This window comes from Belonocnema kinseyi, chromosome 5 (genome assembly GCF_010883055.1).
Source record: "Belonocnema kinseyi isolate 2016_QV_RU_SX_M_011 chromosome 5, B_treatae_v1, whole genome shotgun sequence".
NCBI classification, from domain to species: Eukaryota; Metazoa; Arthropoda; class Insecta; order Hymenoptera; family Cynipidae; genus Belonocnema; species Belonocnema kinseyi.
This window is the reverse complement of record NC_046661.1, coordinates 52,892,975-52,919,321: the sequence shown is the minus strand read 5'-3', so window position 1 is coordinate 52,919,321 and position 26,347 is coordinate 52,892,975. Positions and strand designations below refer to the sequence as shown.

The 26,347-nt window shown below is 33.4% G+C and overlaps 2 protein-coding genes across 10 annotated transcripts in view; one reads left to right on the top strand and one right to left on the bottom strand.

Annotated features, from left to right (window-relative positions):
- Positions 1-26,347, bottom strand: part of LOC117173179 (histone deacetylase HDAC1-like) — a 151,579-nt gene that overhangs the window by 22,788 nt on the left and 102,444 nt on the right. For all 3 annotated transcript variants that reach the window (XM_033361602.1, XM_033361601.1, XM_033361603.1), the window contains exons 4-5: positions 20,560-20,933; positions 20,299-20,446 (exon numbers count right to left, since the gene is read on the bottom strand). In XM_033361602.1, coding sequence (XP_033217493.1) covers positions 20,299-20,446; positions 20,560-20,933 — 522 coding nt within the window. The remainder of the gene's footprint in view (positions 1-20,298; positions 20,447-20,559; positions 20,934-26,347) is intronic.
- LOC117173180 overlaps positions 1-26,347 on the top strand; it is a 263,371-nt gene that overhangs the window by 160,666 nt on the left and 76,358 nt on the right. For 4 of the 7 annotated variants that reach the window (XR_004467135.1, XR_004467128.1, XR_004467124.1 and 1 more), the window contains one exon: positions 20,272-20,974. The exons of 2 other annotated variants lie outside the window; for them this stretch is intronic. The gene's annotated coding sequence lies outside the window, so the exon portion shown is untranslated. Of the gene's footprint in view, positions 1-20,271; positions 20,975-26,347 lie in introns of those variants that run through there. One more of the 7 variants, XR_004467129.1, reaches the window with a different exon arrangement.

Here is a 26,347-nt window from a genome sequence, read left to right as displayed (position 1 = left end):
TCTAGTCGGGAGTGGTGCTGACTGAAAACAGATGATTTGGAGCGATTCGCGCGCCATATGTTGGTCATTCTAAGGACTTATTGAACTACCCTCGTATTAAGCTAGATATTATTTGGCTGTCAAGGTTAGAGACTTTGAGAAGAATTTTTGTTTTACTGGCCATAGTTTTTGTGTGGTCTTTTTTAAGTTTTTTGTATGTATCGTCACTTAGATGGTCCATGATTTTGTTTTTATAGTATTCTTTGTTCATTATTACTGTTGTGTTGCCTTTGTCTGCGGGTAATATTATAATATCTTTATTCTGATTGAGTTCTCTAATTGCGGTTTTTTCCTATTTTGTTAAGTTTGAGGAGGGAACTTGAGCTTGGAGTAAAATGTTGGCCGTCTTACGTCGTATATCATTCGCTTTTTCGGGCGGAAGGGTATATATTGTAGATTCTAAATTGCTGATTATTTCTTCTTTTAGGATTTTCGATGAAGCTACAGCAAAATTATGTCCTTTAGATAAGGCTGAAATTATTTCATTGTTGAGAGGTTGGTCAGAGATGTTCTTTACTGGACTTTACGTCAGATCTGACGGTATTTGATAGAAAAAGGTGAAGTTTTAATAGTTTTTTTGGAGGTAGTGTGCAAAAGAAATTTGGTATGCTGTATTCTTTCTTTCTCGAGAAGCAAACTTGTATTATGCAGAATCGATTTGGATTTAGATGTTCGCAAATTATTTTTCAGTTCTAAGAATTTTGAGACGATTTTGTTGTCCCTACACCGTTTCAAAAAAGCTAAAGATGTTAGTAGCTTACCTTGAGAAGTCCTGAGCTTACTAAAGGTGTTGGTTTTAGTGAGAATACTCTCCCCGTAGAGTTCCTTAATAATAGATTTTATGCTTTCAAGATGATTCATTTTGATAAAAAGAGATATTTTGGGTTTCACTCGCGTAAAAAACTACGAATTGTTTGCCGACGTTTCGTGAACATTGCAGTTCATATCTTCAGGGCCGACCTAAAACTGAGGTATCAAGTCATGTTGTTCTTCGGTATAATCTCTACGGTGCATGTGATTGGCCAGAGCGCCCCACGGTGGGGACTGGTCGAACTTGATTGGCCAGGAGAGCGGTAATCCAACGTATTAAGGAACATGACTGTGAAGTCAGGCTAAAACATTTCACTCAATCAGCACTAGCTGAACATCATATCGAAACAGGACATAACATTTTATTTGATGAAACAACATTCATTGCAAAAACACACAACAAATTTCCAAGAAAACATAGAGAAGCAATCGAAATCTTAAAACACCCTAATAACATCAATAGGGACAATGGATATAATACCTATCCGATTTGGCTTCCCGTTCTTTCGGATTTTTTAAAAAATTCCAAACTTGTTGATGCTTTTTGGAGACAAATTTAGAACTGAATTTTTCACCAAAACTAATGATATCTGCAACTTGTTCTGGAATATCAGCGGTAGTTAGAATAATCAACCAAGGATCATTACCTTCTGGTGAGTTGTTATTTATAGATGAAATTCTATACGTCTCATCACTATTCACAAACATTCCTTTAGATCTGGTTACTAAAGGTATAGAGAATATGTGGCATCACATTAGCAAAAATACAGAAATTCTTTTAGATGACTTTAAGAAGGGTGTAGTTTTCTTAATGGAATCCAGTAACTTTAAATTTGATAATAAATTTTACAGACAGACGTTTGGCACCCCAATGGGGTCACCCATCTCCGCATTTCTTGCTGAGATTGTTATGCAAGATCTTGAAACGAATGTTATGGAAGGATTGGGTTTTCAAATTCCGGTGTTTTTTCGTTATGTAGACAATTCCTTTCTTATTCTACCTAAAGATGAAATCAATCTGACAATTTCACACTTTAATTCTTACCATAATAGATTACAGCTTACTATTCTACTTTCAGATAATATTTTCCACTTAGATAACTTGCGAATAGAGTTGATTCCAAGCTAAATAAATTTATTAAATTAGGTAAAGATAAACTAGACGCTTTAGATCAATGTAACGTAGTTTATAGAATCACTTGTGATTGTGGTAAGACCTATGTAGTAGCAACAAAACGCCCCCTACGAATTGGAATAAAGGAACATGAAAATAACATCAACCATGTGGATAAAAATCACAAAGTCATAGCTAAACATTTGGTTCAATGCCATGGAAGAGATCCAACTGTCATTAAATGGGAACAAGTTGAAATCCTACATGTCGGGCCAAATTTTTGTAAGCGTGTCTTTGCTGAACTGGTTTTCATTAGAAAAGAAGGCGAAAACTGTCTCAAAAAAGTAACTGATTTAGATTTTTTCAACGATTCTTACAACAAGATTTTAGATACATTTTGCTAAGTTAACACCCGCTCTGCGTCTACTTATAGTCTATCTACGTTTTAATCCGTGAACTATATACTACTTCGAATTTCTAACCATTGTTCAGTATTGTCAGTATTGTCATTTTTACTATTCCTATAATTACCATCATATTATAAATTTGTACGTCATTTTAGTTAATGATTCATATTCGATAAAATAAGGTTTTTCCTTACGAATACTAATTCATTTTTTATGTTTTTCATGGTTTTTTAAAGTTACAAAAACAACGAAGAATGATATAGTACGTTTAATTTGACCTCAGGATTGAATTCTACGGATCGAAATACATCGAAAACCATGGTTTAAATATATTGTTCACTAAATTTCGACCTTTAATACGGCTTCGAAAAGTCTAATAGATCAACAAAATACAAAACAGTAAACTTAATTAAACAAGATTAAAATTTATTTCTACATCTGAGAAAGTGTTTATAGTTAGTGGCAATACTACCCCGAGAGTTTCGAGGTCGCTGATCACGTGTAGGGATACCGTATGAAGCGCTCATAGTGTCCGACAATGGCACTACAAATACACATTGTACCAAGCAGCGTATACCATACGTCACGACTGTAGGGATCCACGATACCAAGCGCTATTTAACATTTAGCGCACGAGTGTCGCCAAAGATAATCTTTGATGTCACTGTTCAATCTCCCTACTCCTAGTTTCCGCTTCTCTCAGCGCTTTCCGCAAAGTTACTTCCGCTTCTTCCAGCGTCTCCCTACTCCTCACTCCCGCGTCGCTTCCTTACTCGAGCCTTCGCTCTACACTATATAACTTAGTCCATTTTACACTGAATAAACTTATTCTTATTTTTAAGTTGAAATATTGTGGTAATTATTTCTTGATCCTTCACTATAAAAATTATGGCAGTATCTGTGGCTTAAAAATACTCAACATACTAAATTCGATCTCGTAACCATAGTTACGAGATCACAAGCAGGACGCCATAATTATATCACATGGCCGTTACCTACAGAAGAAGTGCATGCTGCGTCATCTATTAACCGTTTACTGTAATTGAAATAATACAAAACTCGCGGACGCTGTAGTTCCGCATTTCTACCGCTAGGTGGCGAATACTAAACATCGATGCTCCATCTATAAAAAAAGTACAGATAGAACATATTACGTTATTGTGAGAAAAACAAGGATGATTTATTTCTTCCTGATAGATAAGGCATTCGTTAAATGCGCAAAATATGCAGGTGTATAGGTGAAATTTTATATGGAGAGCTACGTATGGCATCCTGTTTTGACTATTTATTTTATTTATTGCTTCCTGATAGATTATACTTTAGCTACAAATTCCTGCCTTTATTTGTTTAATGCGCAAAAGAGGCAGGTGGACAGATGAAATTTGATATGAGGGTTATGCATGGCATCCTGTTTTAATTATTAATTTGATGTAAAATTCCTAATAGATGATGCTTTAACTAAAAATTCCTGCCTGTGAAAAACATTCTTCTGCAGTCCAGAATCTTCGAGGAAAATTAGAATTAAAAAAATATATATTTAAAGTTAATCGAAGGTAAGAAGGGAATAAAAAAGCATTTCTTATGGTAGGTCATATACTCAGGGACGCCTGTTGCTTTGTTCTGGTATCAAGTAGTGAGCGAGGATTAGAGATAACAGCCACACGCGTTTAAACTCGCAGAAGCATTCTTACATCATCAGTCTGAGGCTGCACAATTTCATTGTCCTATGCTATCGTTCTGTAGAGATATCAATTCTTTTTACAGCTCGCAAACGTTCGCTTTCATATTCATTCTTTTACCATATGCTAGGTCCGTCAAACTCTGAACGAGGTATATGTAACAAGATACTGAAAACAATTTCGAGACTCGAGAGAGAGATTATAGACAGCATGAATTTAATTCGAGAGCTTTCATGGACGTTTAGTAAATACCAAGAGTACACTGCCCGACGCTTATCGCTCCTCATGTCATGCAACGATATCCGAACTGAGGCAGCATGCTTTTCTATCCACAGATTTATGCTCGCTTTTCAGCTCTCATTTAGAAAGATCTGTTTTTTACCTTTCTAATGTTCAAGATTTAAACTAAAAGTTTTAAAATGCAACAAATTAATATTATAAAATATTTCAATTTTTTTAATCATCCACTAAGGCTATTATATAATACAGTCTATGGAAAATCAAGGATGATTTAATGCAGTGTTAAAATTTTTTCTATAATGCTGAATCTTCTATAACAAACAACATCCAATTTCTACTGCGCAATTTTTTCGCAAAGAACTTCAAGGTTATTTTCAATGACGTATTACATTTTCGCGATGTTAAAAAATTATGTCTGCACGTGTGGATTATAATGTAGAAGGTTCTAGAATATTTTGACAAAGAGGGGACATGATAATAGGTAAGGATGGTAAATTATGAAGCATGTATAGTTTAGGGAGAAAGAGAGATGGAGAGCTCTGTATTAAAAAATGTTTTTAATCAAAAATAATTTTGTAATACTGCAGAAGGCTTTGCGATTGAGCGACTTGAAAAATACCAACAGATTCTTAAGAGGTCCGAGTACATACAGTTGATCACTGTAACATATTTTAAAATTTTATATTGATATAGCTAGGATATCAAATCAAACATTTGAGACAAAGAAAATACAATCTGAAAACGCTTGCTAGAATTTATAAAATAAAATCAGCTCTATAAATATTAGAGTTGGACTAAGAAACGTTGAAATCTCTTTCACGTAATACCGTAATATGCTAAAAAAAGATTCGATTTACTTACTTCACACCTTGAAATAAAGCAACATAAATAAAAAAAAAATCTGCAGTAAAAAAATGTAATGCAAGGCACCTGTGAATCAAACATTGGAAAAAAATGATACAGTGGTCACTTGAACATCTACTTTCTGAAAATTTTCAATCCAAATTTAATCAAATAGAAATTGAAAAATACAAAAATGAATATAGGTTATAGATATCCTGGATGATATATTGCTTTCTAGCTGACCTAATTTAATTCAGAGTCCGTATAAATCTACCTTACCGATATTCTATAGATGTAGTGGTTTACGCTATGTTTCCAGAATATTCTCAATGACGTCATCGAATTCCCACTGCGCAATTTTTTTCGTAAACAACTTCAAGATTATTTTCAATGATTCATTACTTTTTTTTTTGCGTTTTTCAATATTATATACCACACGTGTCGATTATAATTTAGAACCTTCTAAAACAATTAGGCAAAGAGGGAGATATCTTATTAGACAAGGATATATTATTAGACAAGGTAAATGATATGCAGCATGTATAGTTCAGGGAGAAAGAGAGAGAGATAGAGAGAGCTATGTAATAAAAAATGTTTCAAAACAAAAATAATTTTCTGAAATTTACAAGTCGATAGAAGGGTTTGCGATTGAGCGACTCGAAACCAGTTACAAATCTCACAGCATGCCTCGTCAAAATTAATTAAATCATATAAACATATTTGCATGAATCTTCAAGAATGCCAACAGATTCTTAAGAGATCCTTTTAAAAATAATGGGTTACTGTAAAAGATTTAGACTCAATACTAGATAGCCTCGTAGTATTAAATCAACTATTTAGAGATGAAGAACGTATACTTTGAAAGCTCTTGTTAGATTTTCCGTACTTGCAATAAAATATGAAGAATGATAAGAATAAATTCAGCCATATTAAAATGTAGTGTAAGGAAACTGTCAATCAAACATAGGAAAAAAATAATACAGTGATGACATGAACATCTACTTTCTGGAACTCTTGAATAAAAAATTTAATGATATAAAAAAATTTAAAAATACACAAATAATAATATAGTATATAGAAATAGAGGATAATATATCGCTTTCTAGTTAATTAACTTAGTTCAGATATCATAAAAATTAAACCATAGATATATTTCCTATATATTTAGTATTAAGATTGAGTGTAAGGAAACTGTGAAACTTTTAAGCAAAAATTTAGTGGTATAAAAAATACAAAAATTGATTCAGTTTATAGAAATCAAGGATGATATATTGCTTTCTAGCTAGCCAATTTAATTCAAAGACCATAGAAATCGACCTTACCGATATATTCTATAGATGTAGTGGTTTATGCTATGTTTCCACAGCAGTCTCAATGACGTCATTGATGACTTAGAACCTTCTAGATAATTGCAACAAAGAGAGGATATAAATAGATAAAGATGGTAAATAATATGCAGCAGGTATAGTTTAGGGAGAAAAATAGATGGAAAGAGAGAGATAGAGAGAGAGACCTGTGTATTAAAAAAATTTTTAATTCAACAGTGGATCACTGTAACAGATTTATGATTTTATATTGATATAGCTAGGATGTCAATTCAGCCATTTGAGATGAAGAAAAAACAATTTGAAAAAAAATATAAATCTGCTCCATAAATATTAAAGTTGGCTAAGAAACGTTGAAATCATCTTTCACATAATAGAGTGATCTGCGAACAAAAATTAGATTCACTTACTTCAAACATTAAAATAAAGCATCATAAATAACAGAAATAAATTCAACAGTATTAGGATTGAATAAAAGGAAACGGTGAATCGAACATTGAAAGTGAAGTATTGAACACGTATATTAAAATGCACTATTATGTATAAAAACTAAAAATCTTGGTTTTTCTTAGAACCAACCGTTTGTTTTAAATCGTAGTTAAGTAAAACCATTTAAAGGGGCCAGAATTTCAAATTAACAGAATAATGAATATATATATAGTTGATTCTACTATTTCAAATTAGCAAATGCAACTTTCTTTCACTAAAACGAGATCCTGGGTTAACAGAGATTATCATAGAGTGCGCTACAGTCAGATACGCTGATTTTGCTTCTAGTTGTAAATAGAGGATGGCGATGAGGAGAAGGAAGAGGAGGAGGATACGATAATATTACAGTTCAGCAGTTACTGAAAATATTAGATTTAGATGTAAAAAAAAGAGCACATTGTCTTCCAAACAACACCAAAAACTGAAGGAACTGTATGGAGTAATGCATTGTTTCTAACTACTAGGTGTATCTTCACTCTCGATGTTGTATTCTGCGCTGAGCTGGATAAATCACCATCCTCATATATCAACTACATTTAAGTCGTAAATCAATATTTGATTTAATAATGCTGTTCGTGAAGTATCAATGATATTAAAGTATGCTGTTATCTAACAGTTGCAAATAATAATTTTTTTCTTAGAACCAACATTTAATTTTTGTTAAATAAATCCAGTTAAACAGCTAATTATTTCTGAGTACCAAAATCATTAACATACTTTTGATTCAACTATGTCAACTTAGTAAATGAAAACTTAGTTTAATTAAGAAGAGGTCTTTGGTTAATGAAGATTATGATGCAGTGCACCACCACGAGGTACGCTGCTTTTCATATAGTTGTAACCACGCTTCATATGTTAAATCTTGAATTCTCCTAAATCAAGGTAAGTAAACTATCGAAACTGTATATGGAAGAACGAGAAAGAATAGAGGTAGGTGAGGAGGAGGAGAAGGAGAAGAATTCAGTAATGATGTAGTTAAGACAAGTAGGTACTGAAAATATTAAATTTAATGATTATATCATCCGAATTGTATGCTGTGTGACATTTGGGCATGCAAATAAAAGAAGCGCAACATCTTTAAAATAACAACAACAAAATTTAAAGAAACTGTAGATAACACCTTGTTTGTGCTAACTAAGTGTATCTTCATTCATTGTACTGCACTCTGCAATGAACTTGATGAATCCAGTTAAATAGATAAGGATTTCTTATTAATAGAATCGTGAAAATACTTCTGTCTCGACTATGTCAACTTAGTAAACGAAAATTTAGTTTAATTGACTAGAGATCCTTGGTTTACAGAGATTATCATAGAGAGCACCACAATCAGATTTGCTACTTTTCTTATAGTTGTAACCACGCCTTTTCTCCTGTTGAATCTTGAACTATACTAAATCAAGTTAAATAAGCTCTCAAAATACATGTAGAAGAATCAGAAAACAATATAGGGATTATATTTCCTAAACTCCAATTAATTCAGGTAAAGAAATCGATAAATATACATACATTTTGAAAATTAAATTTAGTAAACTAATTTCGTTACAGTAAACGTATAAAAATTATATATAGAATTTTAAAACTTATTGCTTACTTTTTACAGTGTTGGTTTCGTTCCATCAATGTTAAAAAATATTAATGACAAGGAATCTTGAATAATTAATCTCAAAATGTTAATTACATTTAAGTAGTTTCTAAATTAAAAGAATTACTCAATAATACCAACCTCCTGCATTTTATTAACAATTGAAATAATTTCGTGTACATTATTTACGTTTCCAGCTAGTTGTTCTAGTAAAAAAAGCGCAATCGATCCACAAACTTGTTGGGATCTTCCCAACATTTCAGATTTTGCTTTTATTTTACATTCTAAGGAAAGGTCATTTTCAGCATCATCTTCCTCCTCATCATAGTCATTATCATGCCCATTAATATCCTCATCAGCATTGGCCAAATTCTTCTTCTGGCTCTACTTTTTGCTTCTTCACAAGTGTTTCCCCTTCATCTTTCGACTTATGAGTAATGCATCATAGATTCCTCAGTGGAGAGAATTGTGGTTTCCATGCTTTCTGAATAGCTTGTTTCTGGTCCAGTTTTAAAATCTTATGCTTTCGAAGAATTTCTTTCCTCTCCTTATCAGTCCGTCTGTCAGATTCTTGCATTGGTTTTAAACTTCTAGATACCTTTGAAATTTCATGAAAATCTCTTTCATCCTGCTTATGATTCTTGGCTGAGCAAGAATATTGCTCATGTCTTTTTAAATCATCAAGTCTTGAGTAAGTTGTTGAACAATTTGAACAAGTGCTAGTCATATTGCCACTGACACAGTAAAATTCGCTGTTCATGGAATCTATGTATTTATATCCTCCTCTTCCTTCACCCCTCGTTATCCTCCTCATCCTCCTTATACTCCTCCTCCTCATGTCTATCTTCATTTTTCAGCTTCTCTTTCAAGAATCTGACAGCCAGACTGATGAGGAGAGGAAAGAAATTCCTCGAAAGCATAAGATTTTCAAACTGGACCAGAAACAAACTATTCAGAAAGCATGAACACCACAATTCTCTCCACTGAGGAATCTATCATGCATGCAGGAAGTTGGTATGCTTAAATAATTCTTTTAGTTTAGTAATTAGTTACATGTAATTAACATTTTGAGATTAGTTATTCAAGATTCCTTGTCATTAATATTTATTAACATTGATGGAACGAAACCAACATTGTACAAAGTAAGCAATAAGTTTTAAAATTCTATATATAATTTTTATACGTTTATTGTTACGAAATTAGTTAAATAAATTTAATTTTCAAAATGTATGTGTATTTATTGATTCCTTCACCTGAATTACTTGGAGTTTAGGAAATCAGCTTATAAAACCGAAGATTTAGTATAAGTTATCATTCCATCTAACTCATCGCAGAGCGCAGTACAAAGAATTGAGATACACTTAGTACGCACAAACAAGGTGTTACCAACAGTTTCTTTAAGTTTTTGTTGTTGTTATTTTAAAGATGTTGCGCTTCTTTTATTTGCACGTCCAAATGTCACACAACATACAATTCAAATGATATAAACATCAAATCTAATATTTTCAGTACCTACTTGTCTTAACTTCATCATTACTGAATTCTCCTCCTCCTCCTCTATTCTTTCTCGATCTTCCAGATACATTTTCGATAGTTTACTTACCTTGATTTAGGAGAAATCAAGATTTAACATATGAAGCGTGATTACATCTATATGAAAAGCAGCGTATATGGTGGTGGTGCACTGCATCATAATCTTCAACAAGCAAAGATCTCTTCTTAATCAAACTAAGTTTTCATTTACTGAGTTGACATAGTTGAATCGAAAGTATGTTCATGACTTTGGTAATCAGAAATAATTAGCTGTTTAACTAGATTTATTTAACAAAAATTAAATGTTGGTTCTAAGAAAAAAATAATTATTTGCAACTGTTAGATAACAGCATATTTTAATATCATTGATACTTCACGAACAGCATTATTAAATCAAATATTGATTTATGACTTAAATGTAGTTGATATATGAGGATGGTGATTTATCCAGCTCAGCGCAGAATACAACATCGAGAGTGGAGATACACCTAGTAGTTAGAAACAATGCATTACTACATACAGTTCCTTCAGTTTTTGGTGTTGTTTGGAAGACAATGTGCTCCTTTTTTTACAACTAAATCTCTTTCAGTAACTGCTGAACTGTAATATTATCGTATCCTCCTCCTCCTCCTTCTCCTCATCGCCATCCTCTATTTACAAGTAGAAGCAAAATCAGCGTATCTGACTGTGGCGCACTCTATGATAATCTTTGTTAATCCAGGATCTCGTTTTCGTGAAAGAAAGTTGCATTTGCTCATTTGAAGTAGTAGAATCAACTGTATATATTCATTATTCTGTTAATTTGAAATTCTGGCCCCTTTAAATGGTTTTACTTAACTACGATTTAAAACAAACGGTTGGTTCTAAGAAAAACCAAGATTTTTAGTTTTTATATATAATAGTGCATTTTAATATACGTGTTCAATGCTTGATTCACAGTTTCCTTTTATTCAATCTTAATACTGCTGATTTATTTTATTTTCAAATTGTATTTTCTTCATCTCAAATGGCTGAATTAACATCCTAGCAATATCAATATAAAATTCTGAATCTGTTACAGTGATCCACTGTCGAATAAAACATTTTTTAATACATATCTCTCTCTCTCTCTATTTCTCTTTTTCCATCTCTTTTTCTCCCTCAACTATACCTGCTGCATATGATTTACCATCTTTATCTATTTATATCCTCTCTTTGTTGCAATTATCTAGAAGGTTCTAAGTTATAATCGACACGTATGGTATATAATATTTTTGTTTTCGAAGAAAATTGCGTCGTAGGAATTCGATGACGTCATTGAGAATATTGTGGAAACATAGCATAAACCACTACATCTATAGAATATATCGCTAAGATCGATTTCTAAGGTCTCTAAATTAAATTGGCTAGCTAGAAAGCAATATATCATCCTCGATTTCTATAAACTTAATTAATTTTTGTATATTTATATCACTAAATTTTTGCTTAAGAGTCTTACAGTTTCCTTACACTTAATCTTAATACTGCTGAATGTATCCTTATCATTCATGCTACTTTATTGCAAGTAAGTAAATTCTAACAAGAGCTTTCAAATTATGCCTTCATCTTAAAATAGTTGATTCAATACTACGAGGCTACCTGGTATTAATTCTAAATCTGTTACAGTAACCCACTATTTTTAAACGGACCTCTTAAGAATCTGTTGGCATTCTTCAAGATTCGTGCAAAATTGTTTATATGATGTAATTCATTTTGATGAGGCATGCTGTGAGAATTGTAACTGGGTTCGAGTCGCTCAATTGCAAATTCTTCTGCAGTCTTGAAAATCTTAGAAAATTATTTTTGAGTTCAAACATTTTTTAATACATAGCTCTCTCTCTATCTCTTTCTCCTAAACTATACAGACTGCATATCATTTACCATCCTTATCCAATAATATATCTCCCTCTTTGCCTAATTTTTCTAGAAGGTTCTAAGTTATAATCGACACGTATGGTATATAATGTTGAAAATCGCAAAAAAAGTAATGCATCATTAAAAATAAGCCTGAAGTTGTTGAAAAAAATTGCATAGTAGGAATTCGATGACGTTATTGAGAATATTCTGGAAACATAGCATAAGCCACTACATCTATATTAATTTTTGTATTTTTTAATTTCTATTTGAATAAATTTTGGTTGAAAAGTTCCAGAAAGTAGATGTTCACGTGACCACTGTATCATTTTTTTCCAATGTTTTATTCACAGTTGCCTTGCATTACATTTTAATTCTGCTGAATTATTTTTGTTATTTATGTTGCTTTATTTTAATGTTTAAAGTAAGTAAATCGAATCTTTTTTAGCATATTACTGTATTATGTGAAAGAGACTTCAACGTTTCTTAGTCAAACTCTAAAATTTATAGGGCTGATGTTATTTTATAAATTCTGGCAAGCGTTTTCAGATTGTATTTCCTTCATCTCAAATGTTTGATTTGACATCCTAGCTATATCAATATAAAATTCTAAAATATGTTACAGTGATCAACTGTATGTACTCGGACGTCTTAAGAATCTGTTGGTAGTTTTCAAGTCGCTCAATCGCAAAGCCTTCTGCAGTATTACAAAATTATTTTTGATTAAAAACATATTTTAATACATAGCTCTCCATCTCCCTTTCTCCCTAAACTATGCATGCTGCATATCATTTACCATCCTTACCTATTATTATATCCCCTCTTTGTCAAAATATTCTAGAACCTTTTTACATTATAATCCACATGTGCGGATATAATTTTTTAACATCGCAAAAATGTAATGTGTCATTGAAAATAACGTTGAAGTTCTTTGCGACATAATTGCGCAGTAGAAATTTGATATTATTAGTTATAGAAGATTCTGCATTATAGAAAAAATTTTAACACTGCATTAAATCATCCTTGATTTTTAATAGACTCTATTATATAATAGCCTTAGTGGATGGCTGAAAAAATTCAAATATTTTATTATATTAATTTATTACATTTTAAAACTTTTAGTTTAAATCTTTAATATTTAAAAGGTAAAAAACTGACCTTTCTAAATGATAGCTGAAAACCAAGCATATATATGTGGATAAAAAATCATGCGACCTCAGCTCGAATATCGTTGCATGACATAAGGAGCGATAAGCGTCGGGCAGTGTACTCTTGGTATTCATTTAAACGTCCAAGAAAGGTCTCGAATTAAATTCATGCTGCCTATAATCTCTCTCTCGAGTCTCGAAATTGTTTTCAGTATCTTGTTAAATATACCTCGTCCATAGGTTGACGGACCTAGCATATGGAAAAGAATGAATACGAAAGCGAACGTTTGCGAGCTGTAAAAAGAAGTGATCTCTTTACAGAATGATAGCATAGGATAATGAAATGTGTGCAGCCTCAGACTGTCGATGTATGAATGCTTCTGCGAGTTTAAATGCGTGTAGCTGTTATCCTTGAGTATATGACCTACCATAAGAAATGCTTTTTATTCCTTCCTTACCTTCGATTAATTTTAAATATATCCTTTTTTTAATTCTAATTTTTCTCGAAGATTCTAGACTGCAGAAGAATGTTTTTCACAGACAGGAATTTTTAGTTAAAGCATCATCCATCAGAAATTTTTAAATCAAATTAATAATCAAAACAGGATGCCATGCATAACCCTCATATCAAATTTCATCTGTCCAACTGCTTCTTTTGCGCATTAAAAAAATTAAGGCAGGAATTTTTAGCTAAAGTATCATCTATCAGGAAGCAATAAATCAAATAAATAGTCAAAACAGGATGTCATACGTAGCTCTCAATATAAAATTTCACCTATACACCTGCAACTTTTGCGCATTTAACGAGCACCTTATCTATCAGGAAGCAATAAATCATCCTTTTTTCTCACAATAACCTTGAACCTGTTTACATTAATTTGGCTACAGACTATTGCGCAATTGTTACGTCATCAGGATCCTTCGAGAACGTTTTCGAAGCTTAGCACGGACACGAAACCACTATAAGTCGAAGCTTCTCGATGCCGGTAAGGTAGGAATCGTGGTCCAGAACCGTCTCTATACATATACTCCACACAGTGGTCCGAAACAGCTAGGCAGGCAGAAATAATTCTCAGAAGCAAGGGGTTTTATGTATTTTGATTATTTCTTGAGATAAAGGTTTCTTCTTCTTGGAAATTGAGGGGAGAAATAAGCCCACTAGTACAAGGTCATATGTTAAGAAATGCCTGTTGAATGAATCATTGTTCACTGTTGTGTGGGACAATTTTCTTGTGTGGTGGATGCGATATGCCCTTACGAACTTGGTTCGCCTTTTACGAATAAATACCGCTTGGGGTCGTGTATGGGCAAGAAACGCCGACGGCCCCTTGATGTACACACACTAATGACTCATACTATCTAAGATTCACTTATGACATCTCGTAAAATGTTTTTATAATTCAATGCAAAGTTGAATTTTGTTGAACAGCAGTCACCGGGCTTTTTATGGTCTATTCGACTTTTCAAAGCCGGATTAACGGTCGAAATTCAGCGAAAAATATATTGAATCCATGGTCATAAAAAATGTTTTGTTTGCCTATATCCCAAAAAATGATGGGGGAGGTTATTGTTTAACTGCAGATTTGGATTCAACGTCGAAAAATATGTAAGAAAACATTGGTCTGGTCAAAAGTACATGCAACTTTTTTTTTGTGGGCCTGTGTAATTGATCATAATAAAAATGAATTTTCTTTTAAAATGTTTCGTTTTTATTTTAGTTTAAATTATTGTCGAATAAGATTAATATTTTATTTATAAGAAATAAAGTAGTATCAACAATAACTCGAAATGTATACTTACATTATAAAATGGCGAAGCTCAACACAATTACACGGGATACAAAAACATATGAACTCGTAATTTGTATAATTAACTTTTCTCAGCACAAAGTATTAATACAATGACGAACTTTGATCAATTGCAGATTAAAGTTAGCTAATGAAGAACTACTAAAAAAATATTGATTTGACTGAAAAATGATAATAAACGTAAAAAATCAGTAAACTCATGCCAATATTTTACATCATTTTTTTCAGTTATAAGCACAAATTTTTATCACGATTACTGGTCACAGTACTGCAGTACAAACTAAAAAGTTACATAAGTGACATTGCCGCTTAGGTAGACTTTTTCATTGTCAAGTTTAAGAGAATCACTCTAAGTGGCAATGTCACGTATCTTTTTTGTTTGCACGGCAGAGTAATAAGTTAGTTCTCCGATTTGATTGAACGCCTTTTTTAAATTAATTAAATTATTATTTGTGATGAAACGTGGAAATAAAGTTTTGACACAGTCGTCCTAGTATTCGTGACCGGTCAAAATTAATCGAACAACTATGATTTTGAAACGTCCCTATAATCGTTCCCGATATTTCACGAACAAGAAGGTACTTAATGAACATTTTACTTAATTTTATGAAACAAAAATTATTTTTAATTACAAAAAACTTATTTTCGTCCTGATAAAGTAATTTCTTGATATGTTAAAAGCTTAAGCAAATAAACACCTTTCCTAGCCTAACCCTACTGAACATTCCTATATAGGTTCCTATATAGGAACCTCCATAGGATCCTATATAGGACTCTACATAGGAACCTATATGTTTCACCTATAGGTGCCACCTATAGGAAATGCCATAGGATTCTGTATATGTTTCTGTATGGGACCATATCCAGATGACCAGTAGTATTTTATGGCACCTGCGGCTGCGCAGACGTTATTTTTGGTCCTCCAGGAGCACCTACAGATATACGTACCATTAGGTACCATGAGGAACCATTAGTAAGGTACCATTAGGTACCTTATTAAGGTGTATCCAATACAGGCACCTATATAGGATCTTATGTCATTTCCTATAGGTGAAACATATAGGATCCTATGTAGGTTCCTATATAGGACTCTATGTAGGAACCTATATAGGAATTTTCAGTAGGAAAATGTTAAGACCTTTTCCACGTTTCGTGATTCATCGCCACCGTCAATATAACAAGCACTGTCCAAACTTACTTAGAAATATATTAGGATTGTATTTTATGCGGAAAATACTTACTTGTGGCGTTCACGTCTTAAAACTTACGATTACTAGGACCGTTCCGATTACTGGTACATTTACCTTATTGCCATTATTCCGTGACCTTCTGAAGGGAAATTTAACGTAGAATCGAAATTGCGATTAACTAAAGGTTCATCTTACTGTGTTTTTGTTCTTTTTTTTAGTTTTTGTTGCTTGATACAAAAGAGATGCTATGTGGATACTATAAGGGTATGCTGTAGCGTGTCCGTTTCGTTCATTCGGCCACAGAGTAAACTGGGGTTTCTATTAGAACCCATTTTTGGTTCCAAAGGAGCTGCAACAAAAATGGAACTCACTTGCTGAGAAAGAACCATACGTGAAATCGAACTCTGATGGAGATAACTTAGTGAAGTTAATTAAATCACAAAATATTACCGCAATTATGATAGACATAATGAGTTGATAAATATTATTTGCAGGGTTATGTAGCAAAGTTGTCAATATTAAGGCATATTCATATGCAAGAAACTTTTCGTCTCAAGTTATCGGTCAATAACTATAATCGATCCCTATCTTGCCAGCCCTACTTTGCAAGCATTTGGAGCGCTTTAAATGAAACCGTTTGGCTCTCTGCAGATATTAATTGGAGCTCAAGTTCTAAATGATATCAACTTTTATTTGAGACGTAATTTCAATGAACCCCCAGTTTTTTCTGTGGTCCTTTAGAGGTGCTAACCTCCCTGACATTTTCACATATTCTAGCATGATCTAGAATTCTATTATATTGATGTTTAGTTGGTAAATTGTAATATTTCCAGGAAATGTTATGTTTCTCACGTCGTACATCAACAGAAACACTTTAATAAAGTGGAATGCATGATACGCAAATGATTACACATGCTTATAGCGCGCGTATCGATATAATTTTATAAAATAACAAGAGAATAGAGCTACATACCAATTAATTTTTTTTAATTGCGCATACATTTTTGCGTAATAATATGTATTTATATTATGCTAAGGGGGCATATGAATTTTTAATCTGAAGAATCGTATGCAATTCTTATCACCCCGCATGCTAAGAAATGAGTTGTATGATCTTGCAATGATTTCTATTCCTGGCAATCGGAAAAAGTATGATAATGTTCGTTTTTTGTATTGTCTCAAAACGTGGACCTTTTGACAAAAACTGGGGGGGGGGGGGATCAAATTTTTCACCAATCTAATACCTTCTCTAATGAGAATATAAAAATGATTTATTTGTCATGAATAATTTTCTGATACTTCTGTTTTTAGTTTTGATCGTAAAAAATTAGCATCAAAAACATTAAGAAATTAAATTTTTTGAAACGCCACACACGAGAAGAAAAAGAAATTAAAAGACAAAAGTTGTGATTAGAATGTGCCCACGCAGCGGGCAGATTTTTTTTTTACTGTTAATGATGTGTTTCACGATTAAAGCCAAAACTACCCATCCTATCAAAAAGTTGTTCATAACAAATTTGGAGATCTTTTTCAAATGCACAATTTTCATTTTTTCATCTTTTACCGTATTTTGCATAGTTTGGCCGAAAAATGTAATTTTAGGATTTTTTATTATTTTGTATGCTGTCAAAATTCGAATTTTTGATTTTTCAAGAAAATTCATAAAGTTTTTATGATAATCTTGTAAGACATTCAAAAAGCAACCTTTTTCTTTTCATGACTTTTTTTCATATCGTGCGTTATTGGGCATAAAATGTTCATTTTCGTGTTTTTTGGAATTTTGTAAATACTATAACTCTGGTAATTTTTGATTTTTTGAAAAAAGTCATTAGGATAAATTGTTCGACTTTTTGAATACTTTGAATAGCCGTACAGAGAATTTTTGAATTTTGAAAAAAGTGGTCTCAAAAATATTCAATATGTGCCCACTTTTTAAATTTGCATACAAAATGTCTGGCTAACAAACTTGAACTTTAGTTATCGTGTTTACAGCCAGACATACATACAGACACATTCGTAACAACCTGTTTTTCGGATTCAGGGAGTATCAAAACGTGGATATTTGACACAAACTGGGGAGGGGGGTAAAATTGGACACAAATATAATAGCTTCTCTAATGAGAATGTGAAAATATATCTAAATTAAACATAATATATTTTTCCTTAATGTTCTTTAAATTGAGTAGGGTTGGTTTACATATTTTTTGGCGCACTATTCAATCACTTGTAAAAATCATAAATAAATTTAAATGATAAAAGTGCATTTATTATTGCATTGTTTATATTGCTACAATCTTTACTATGATTATATTATAAAAAAGTACATACACCAATACAAATTATAATTCAAGTTTCAACATTTTCGCAAAGCACGTGTTTTATTTTATTTTTCCTTAAGTTATCGAAAAAAAACTGCTAGAGCAAATAAAAATTGTTCAAAGAAATAGAGATTTGTAGAAAAACAGAAGAAATGAATCAAAATTATGTAATTAATCAAGAAAAAGTAGTTTAGGATACCAATTTGAGAAAATTTGGAGATCTCTGGCTCAATTTCTAGACATTTTGTAACTAGACAATGATTAGTTGTTTAAATAATGATATAATTTGTTTTGAATGCAGTACTCCAAGCAATTGCCAACTATTATATTTCAATAAGAAAATGCGATTATTTTTTACATTTTTTGGGAATCACTAATTTCGTTCAACAATTCATGCGTTTAGACGTCGTTTCGATGTGGCCACATTGAATGCTGTTTCAGGGAAACTTGAAGATACAGGCGAATCCCCCGCTTTCCGCTCCTGCCCCACGCCATCACTATACTACCGTGTTCCTGTATAGCTCACGGGACATTCAAGCGAGAAAATACACTTCATTTTCGTTTATAAAAAACAACAACAAAAAGGACATTTCCGGAAAAAACCGAGCTAAACCGAGCGGTATAATTGCCTTTAGATTATGTGCTTATAATATGGCGTTCAACAACTCAACCGTTTAGATTGGTTTGCCCCTAGCGAATTTGACAGCCATTTGAAGCGCCTTAAAGTTTAGTTTAATCCTATTCCTTCAGAATTCCATCTTCAGATGACTGGGGTGCCAAGAATTGGTCCCACCCCTGCTAAGAATTGCATTTTTACGCTAACGAGCTCATTTTAATATTTTTCAGTTTCTAATATACGAGTATATTGAGGTAGATAAAGCTCAGCACTCAATACCTTATCATATTAGTGCTGTATATAATACTATTACATTTATCATGCCGGTTATTAATGTGATGATAATCCTTGCTCGTAGAATAAGGAATATCTCTAATTATTGCAATAAGGTAAATTTTTTTCTCGTCTGGAGTAAAACTTCTTCTGAAACGTGATTTTCACAAAGAATTTGAATTTGATTTACACCAGCGGCAAGCATTTCTCGTCGGGCCGTCAAAGTACTGTCTGAAAACTGTCAACTAGAATTCATACTTAGTCTAGTTCCAAATAGAAAATATCAAATGTAAAAGTCTGTTTTTGAACTTGGGATTATTAACGCAAATCCATTCTCGAGGGTTGCAAGTTGTCAAAAATTTACAAAATTTTATTATTGATAAATCAGAGCTATTACTTAACATCAATGGTTTTAATTGTTATTTATTTTTACCCTTATTATTTTCAATTTGAAAAGAACGTTGTCTTTCTACACCTGCTATTAAATTTTATGTTTCTATGTTTTTTTTCTATATTACCCGGTTTAATGTTTCTGCTTATGTAAAAAATTTATTTTCTTGTAATATGTACGAAAAAGGAAGTGAGACGCACAGGAAGTCAGAAAACTGTAGACTCGTATTAATGCTCATTTTTTAATCAAACTGAAAAGTCTGAAAACGAAAAGTTGTTGAACAAGCTTTTATTGTTCTTTTGAAGTTGTTTAAGAGTGCTTTTTTGTCTGGCTTGGCTTTCCAAATATTAATTCACAGTATGAAGTAAGAAACTGTAATTGCAACCATGGCGTCGCAAAGACGTGCATGAGTTCTCGGCGACACTCTGCTTGATTAGTTCGAAATGCTTGTTCAAATACATTGTTCGACGCTTATATGCACACAACCAATGGCCCATAGAATACTCTCATTTTAAACCTAATCCAACTGATTCAGTTATTAAAATTAAATTTTCGACATTTAGAAAATATATAAAACATTCAAAATTGTTTTAGGTAAAACAAATCAATAGGAATATTTACCAGCAAGAGAATCAGCACCACACTGAAGTACAATTGCTGAAGGTTGATATGATACCATCACAGCTTCCATCACTGGCTCGAAAATCTTTTGGTAACCAACATCATTTATTCCTGTCAGAAGAGGAACGTTCACCGAATAATATTTGCCCTGAAATTAATGATTAATATTTCTTTTCTCAAACTTATATAGTGAAAATAGAGATATTTTTATAGATGCCATTAAGGCATGTGGTGTTCAGAAAGAACTGTCGATTTTCTTACCGTTTCAGAACCAACTTCATCAACTGCACCAGTACCAGGAAAGTAATTTCCATATTTGTGGAAGGAAACGGTCATCACTCTATCGGTTAAATAAAATGCTTGCTCGACTCCATCGCCATGATGCACATCAATATCTATGTATAAAACCCTTTTGTGATATTTGAGCAATTCTAGAATGGCTAAAACTATATCGTTTACGTAACAAAATCCTGAAGCCTCGCCACATTTTGCATGATGCAAGCCACCAGCCCAGTTTATGCATATGTCCGACTTTTGTTTATTCAGCTTTATGGCCGCTGCTATTGAACCACCAGCAGATATCTGGGAAAATTCGTATATACCTTCGAAAACAGGGCAATCCGTTCCTATGTTGACTGTTGAAATTTAGATACAATATATAAAGTTGCATTAGAGAGATTAGCATTACAAATATTTTAAAGAATCCCCATTATCGAAAAAGCGGGCAATGCGGGGCGCATAAGATACATTAATCGGCAGAAAGAAAAATACAATCTGTAATGTAAAGGCAAAATATGTAACACGTGGTTCAATATCTTATCTTTGCTTAATTCATAGGGAAAAGTGAATCTGTTTCATTTAAAATACTTAATTACTGAATAATCACAAAAGTTAGCAGGCAACAACTTCCCCCAATGGTCCTACTGGGAGCAACCGTCATCTAAAAATGACACCGGTTCCCAGTAAAACCGCGGTAAATCACACTTATGATCACGTCTCACGACCGTGAGATGGGTGGTTACAGGGCACGATGAAATCACAACGACAGGCCGGCGAAACCTTCGTGTCTTTTGAGGACACGTAGCGATTCAAGGATGACAGCATTCTGCATCCATCTCGCAAAGGCTTTGGCATATTCTTGGCACGCTGATATGACTTTAAGGTTACGACCCAGTGATAGCTTCGCACTTCCAAAGCACCGACGACAAGGCCAATTACTTTAACCAAATATTTTGGGTATAGTCGTTGTAGCTCGCGTTTGAGGTCTTGATACCTTTCCTCCTTATCTTTCTCCGTAGCAGTGTCGTTATGGTCGGACGGAGCCGAGAATTCGATCCCGAATATAGTTCATTAATGTATAGTCTTTATATATATATATACTTAGGAGTCTAATTATTCCTAAGCGTAATACAACCCTACTCACCTTTTTTTTAAATTCTCAAACAACAATTAGATAGATCATTTCAACTCAGGAAAATATACTTTCTTCAACTTAAGAATAAGATTTGAAAATCTGAACTTTATTATGAAATATTTAGTTAGTAAAAATTATGAATTAACAAAATAAAATATTCACAATTTGTAGCTTCGAAGAGTAGTTGAGAACCTCCCTATTGTAATAAGGCCACAGAGTAGTTACGGTGCAATTCTGCATTGAAGAATAACGCCAGTTATATACTAGCAGAAGTTTAAGTGACAGTCTAAACCTGACTTATTAAAACTGTGATTGTGTATAATAGCAGGCATCAAGAGTTTTTAGAGGATAAAGTTCCGAATGACTGAATTCTCCGATTTTCTTCAAACTTTGTATACTTTGTATACTAAAATGAGTGATACATCGATTTTTATGAAAAAAAACCTTAAAAATCAAAATGTTTTGCGTTTAGCTCAGCCTATACACAAAATTTCACAAAATATTTAAAATAAAAGTTGTAGATCTCACTAGGATGCACATTTTTTGTTTTGAACATTTTTTTACGAGTGATGTTTTTTGAGAAAATTATTGATGCATCTTATGAAATGTAACAGCTTTCAATGCAATAAGCGACAGGTCTTTCTCTACCGTCCGCGCTCATAGTACTTACGGGCGTGTGTTTCTTGCGTGCATTCATTGCTCATATGGTAATAATACAATTAATTCGTTCGGATATTCCATTCGTTCGTTAGATTTTGTTGTGAGTACATCGAATTAAAATTTGTTAACCTGGCGAATGGTGCGTGGCTCGCCGCTCGGGTGTGTTATGTTAGATGATGGTGTGTAGTGCGCATCCGAACACCAACAAGAAAAAGTTTCAAAGTAGTGACATTTAGCGAAAATGAGAAGCAGTAAACGGTCAAGAACATCCGGAGAACGGGTTCCTACGGAAAATCGGTTTGAAGCACTCTCGAAGGATGAGACGGAAACTCTTAAACGTAAAAACGGCGAGGACTTTTCAGATATGGATGATGAAAGTGCCGATGAGAGCCCTAATGACAAAAACGACACAAGTGACGCGAAAGCAAAGAAAATAAATATACCGCCTATTGTTATCACAAGGGCTATTACAGATTATGCGGAGACGATAAAGAAAATAAGCGGCTATACAATCAGCAAAAGCGTAAAAGTCGCAATCACAAAGGAAGGACTTTCAGTTCGCACGGACACATTAGAGGACTACAATGCGGTAAAACGGGAACTAGACAAGGAAGGAGCTGCATACTTTACCCATGGCTTCAAGGTCCAGAAACAAAAACATTTGGTTCTTAAAGGACTACTAAACATACCATTGGGAGATATCTACGATGAAATGATGGCTCAAGACGTAGGATGCACACAAGTGACTCTATTAAAGAGTCGCAAACCGGAACAGAAAAGTGACCAAGTGATTAGTGCAAAAGTGTACCACCCGAATTTTTTGGTAGTATTCAGAGCGGGTTCGGACATACAAAAAGTGAGGAGTATCAGATATCCGTGCTCAGTACGCATATACTGTGAAGTATTTAAAAATACAAGACGTGCTACGCAGTGTAGAAGATGCCAGAAATTCGGACATTGAACGTCTTTTTGTAAAAACCCACCGAAGTCTGTTAAGTGTATTGGTGATCATCTCACTAGTATGTGTGCAAAAACTAAAGAACAACCAGTACAATGTGTCAACTGTATGGGAGCACACCCAGCAAACTTCTCAATGTGTGAAGCTTACCTGAAACATCTGGAAAAAGTGGACTCTTTTAAAAGTAAGAAAACATATGACGTGAGGCGTCACACAAGGGAGGAGCCCCCTCCCCCAGAGAACCCATACAAGTTTTCCACCGATAACATCCACAACCCCCAAGGTACTTACAATACAAGGAGCAGCCAAGCACATATGGGGAAATCAGAAGGGCTAGGTGCTTACAACCAATGGAGCGGCCAAACACATACCAGGAGTAAGGAGCCAGGAAAGCAACTCACAACAGTGGAGGCAGCAGCTCAATGCGGATTTCTGTGAGCTCACCCAGTAACTTCAAAAGCTTAATAACACGTGCAAGATAGCGAGGATTCTGAGCTTAGTAAAATTATTAAGCGCGAGGTTAAGTTCGTGCAAAAATGTCCTAGAAAGGTTAAAAGTATTCTCAGCTATTATTTTCAATCGCAGTAATTAGGTCGAGAACTAGTTTATTAAACGTTGCGCATTGGAATGCAAATGGTATATGTAGTAATTTGAGTAAAATAAAAGACTTCTTAAGAGAACATAATATAGACATTATGCTTATAAATGAGACTGAAGTAACCCCTGAAACAAACATATACGTGCCGGGCTACAATAAAATTCGCAAAGATAGATCAAATGGTATAGGGGGGGGGGGGGGGGGGGGGGGGTGCTCGTTTTAATTAAGATGTCAATACGATACCATGAGGTAGACATAAATACAAAAATTATTGAAGCTGTAGCAATTAAAATGATGGACAACCTAATAATTGTATCTGCATATAATCCACCACAAAAGAAATTAGACTCAGATGATTTGCACATCATTTTTAAAATAGAGAATAAAGTCTTGCTTTATGGTGATTTAAACTCTAAAAATATAGCTTGGAAATGTTTCCGTGGTAATGCAAACGGCAAAATATTTCAAGAGTATGCTAGCAGAAATATGTTAAAAATCTTAATACCAGATAATTTTACGCTCTATCCGTATTCCAATGCGAAACCGAGCGTTGTCGATATTGGCCTTGCCAAGAATTTGCATTGTGATATAGATTTAACCGTTATTGCTGAGTTACCCTCAGATCATAATCCGATTGAAATTGTCTTAGATAGCAAGCCAGGTTTTGAAACTCAAACCCGTATTTTTCTAAATTATAAAAAGGCCGATTGGTCCAAGCTTAGGGTCATTATTAATAAAGAGCTCGAGCTCGAAACAAAGCTAAACGATGAAACTAAAATAGATGCCTGCGTTAACAGACTTCGCGGTGTCATCAACAAAGCCATCTCAATACCTAAAACAGTGATGAGTGACAAACATAGACCTTTACCACAATACATTAAAAGGCTTATAAAAGACAGAAATGCTTTACGTAGAATTTACCAGAGAGTTAATAGTGATGAAGTTAGGAAGATTAAAAATAGACTAGCCAATAAAATTAATAGGGAAATTGGTAAATTTGAAAACTCTAATTGAGACCAGAAATTAAAAAATCTAGAAATTAAAAATAATAGTCTATGGAAAATGTAAAAATGCAAGGTTCAATACTGGGCCCAGTCCTATTTATTTTCTATATAAATGATGTATCACGAATAAAAGCAGCACACTGCTTTCATTATTTGCAGACGATACCAGAATTCATTATGGGTGACAAAATTATTGAACCAAGGTTACCAGTGTTATACCTTGGCTTAATAATGCATTGTAGACTGAGCTTTACTGCACATGTAAAAGCGATTAAAGAAAAAGTGACCAAAATGATAGATATATTATATTGTCTAATCTGTAGAAGAAGTAAGCTTAGTATTAACGACAAAAACATTTCGTACAATGTCATTATTAAAGCACTGATGCTTTACGCGGAACCAATCTGGAGCAACACAACTAAAAGTAATACACTTAAGATACGGAGAGTACGAAACAAATGTATTAGGATGATAACTGATGCAAAACCTGGAAAGAAAAATATTGATCTCCATAGTTAACTCAATATGCCTTCTATAAAAACAGAGATATATTATAGGACAAAAAATTTCTACAAAAATCAAATACATAATGTACCTGATATGCAGAAGGCGAAATTATTAATAAAGGACCAAGCGTCGTTTACTATGCAATATAAAATACCATATCACATATTTATAGATAGGTAAAATGCGTCATCTCAGAATCATAGTTTGTAAGTTGTAGTCCCTAGTTTTAAGCTCAAAATGTATATATCTAGTGGATTTTTGATGGAAAATTTTTTACCCAAACAGTATTATGATTTGCGAAAGCGTAACGGGATCTGGAAAATGGGATGGGGTTTGACCAATAATATTTCTGTGACCAGTCACAGGGGTGGCTTCCCGCCCCCACGGAACCTGGAAAAGGGGTAGGGGGTTTGACCAACATAATTCCTATAGCCAGTCACAGAAACAAAAACGCAACTATGACTTTTATGGTTTTTTCATGGTTTCACCATGACGATGGCCTCGTCGCCAATTTTCACTATCAAATTCGTAATCAGCGCATCAAAGTACATAAGTAACCGTGTTTAAATAAAATCGGAGAATTCAGCTATTCGGAACTGTACACAAAAAGGCTTCAACCTAGGAAAATTTGACGCGAAATTTCATAAGGGTAATATTAAAGTCACAACAGGTGTCCCCTATCATTGACTATTTACATGATTCATGAATAGGACGGCTGCATTCTCAGGGTACCCAGAATCGCTTGGGTTCTCAACTTCTAACGATTGGAAAATTTATAGCATATAATTAAAGCGCGAGTCGCACTATCTAATTGTTGTTAATTTTTTTTTATGAGTAGGGTTGTAATATGCTTAGAAGTATTTTGACTCCCAGATGGGTATGAAATTCGAAAATTCGTTTTTTTTGGC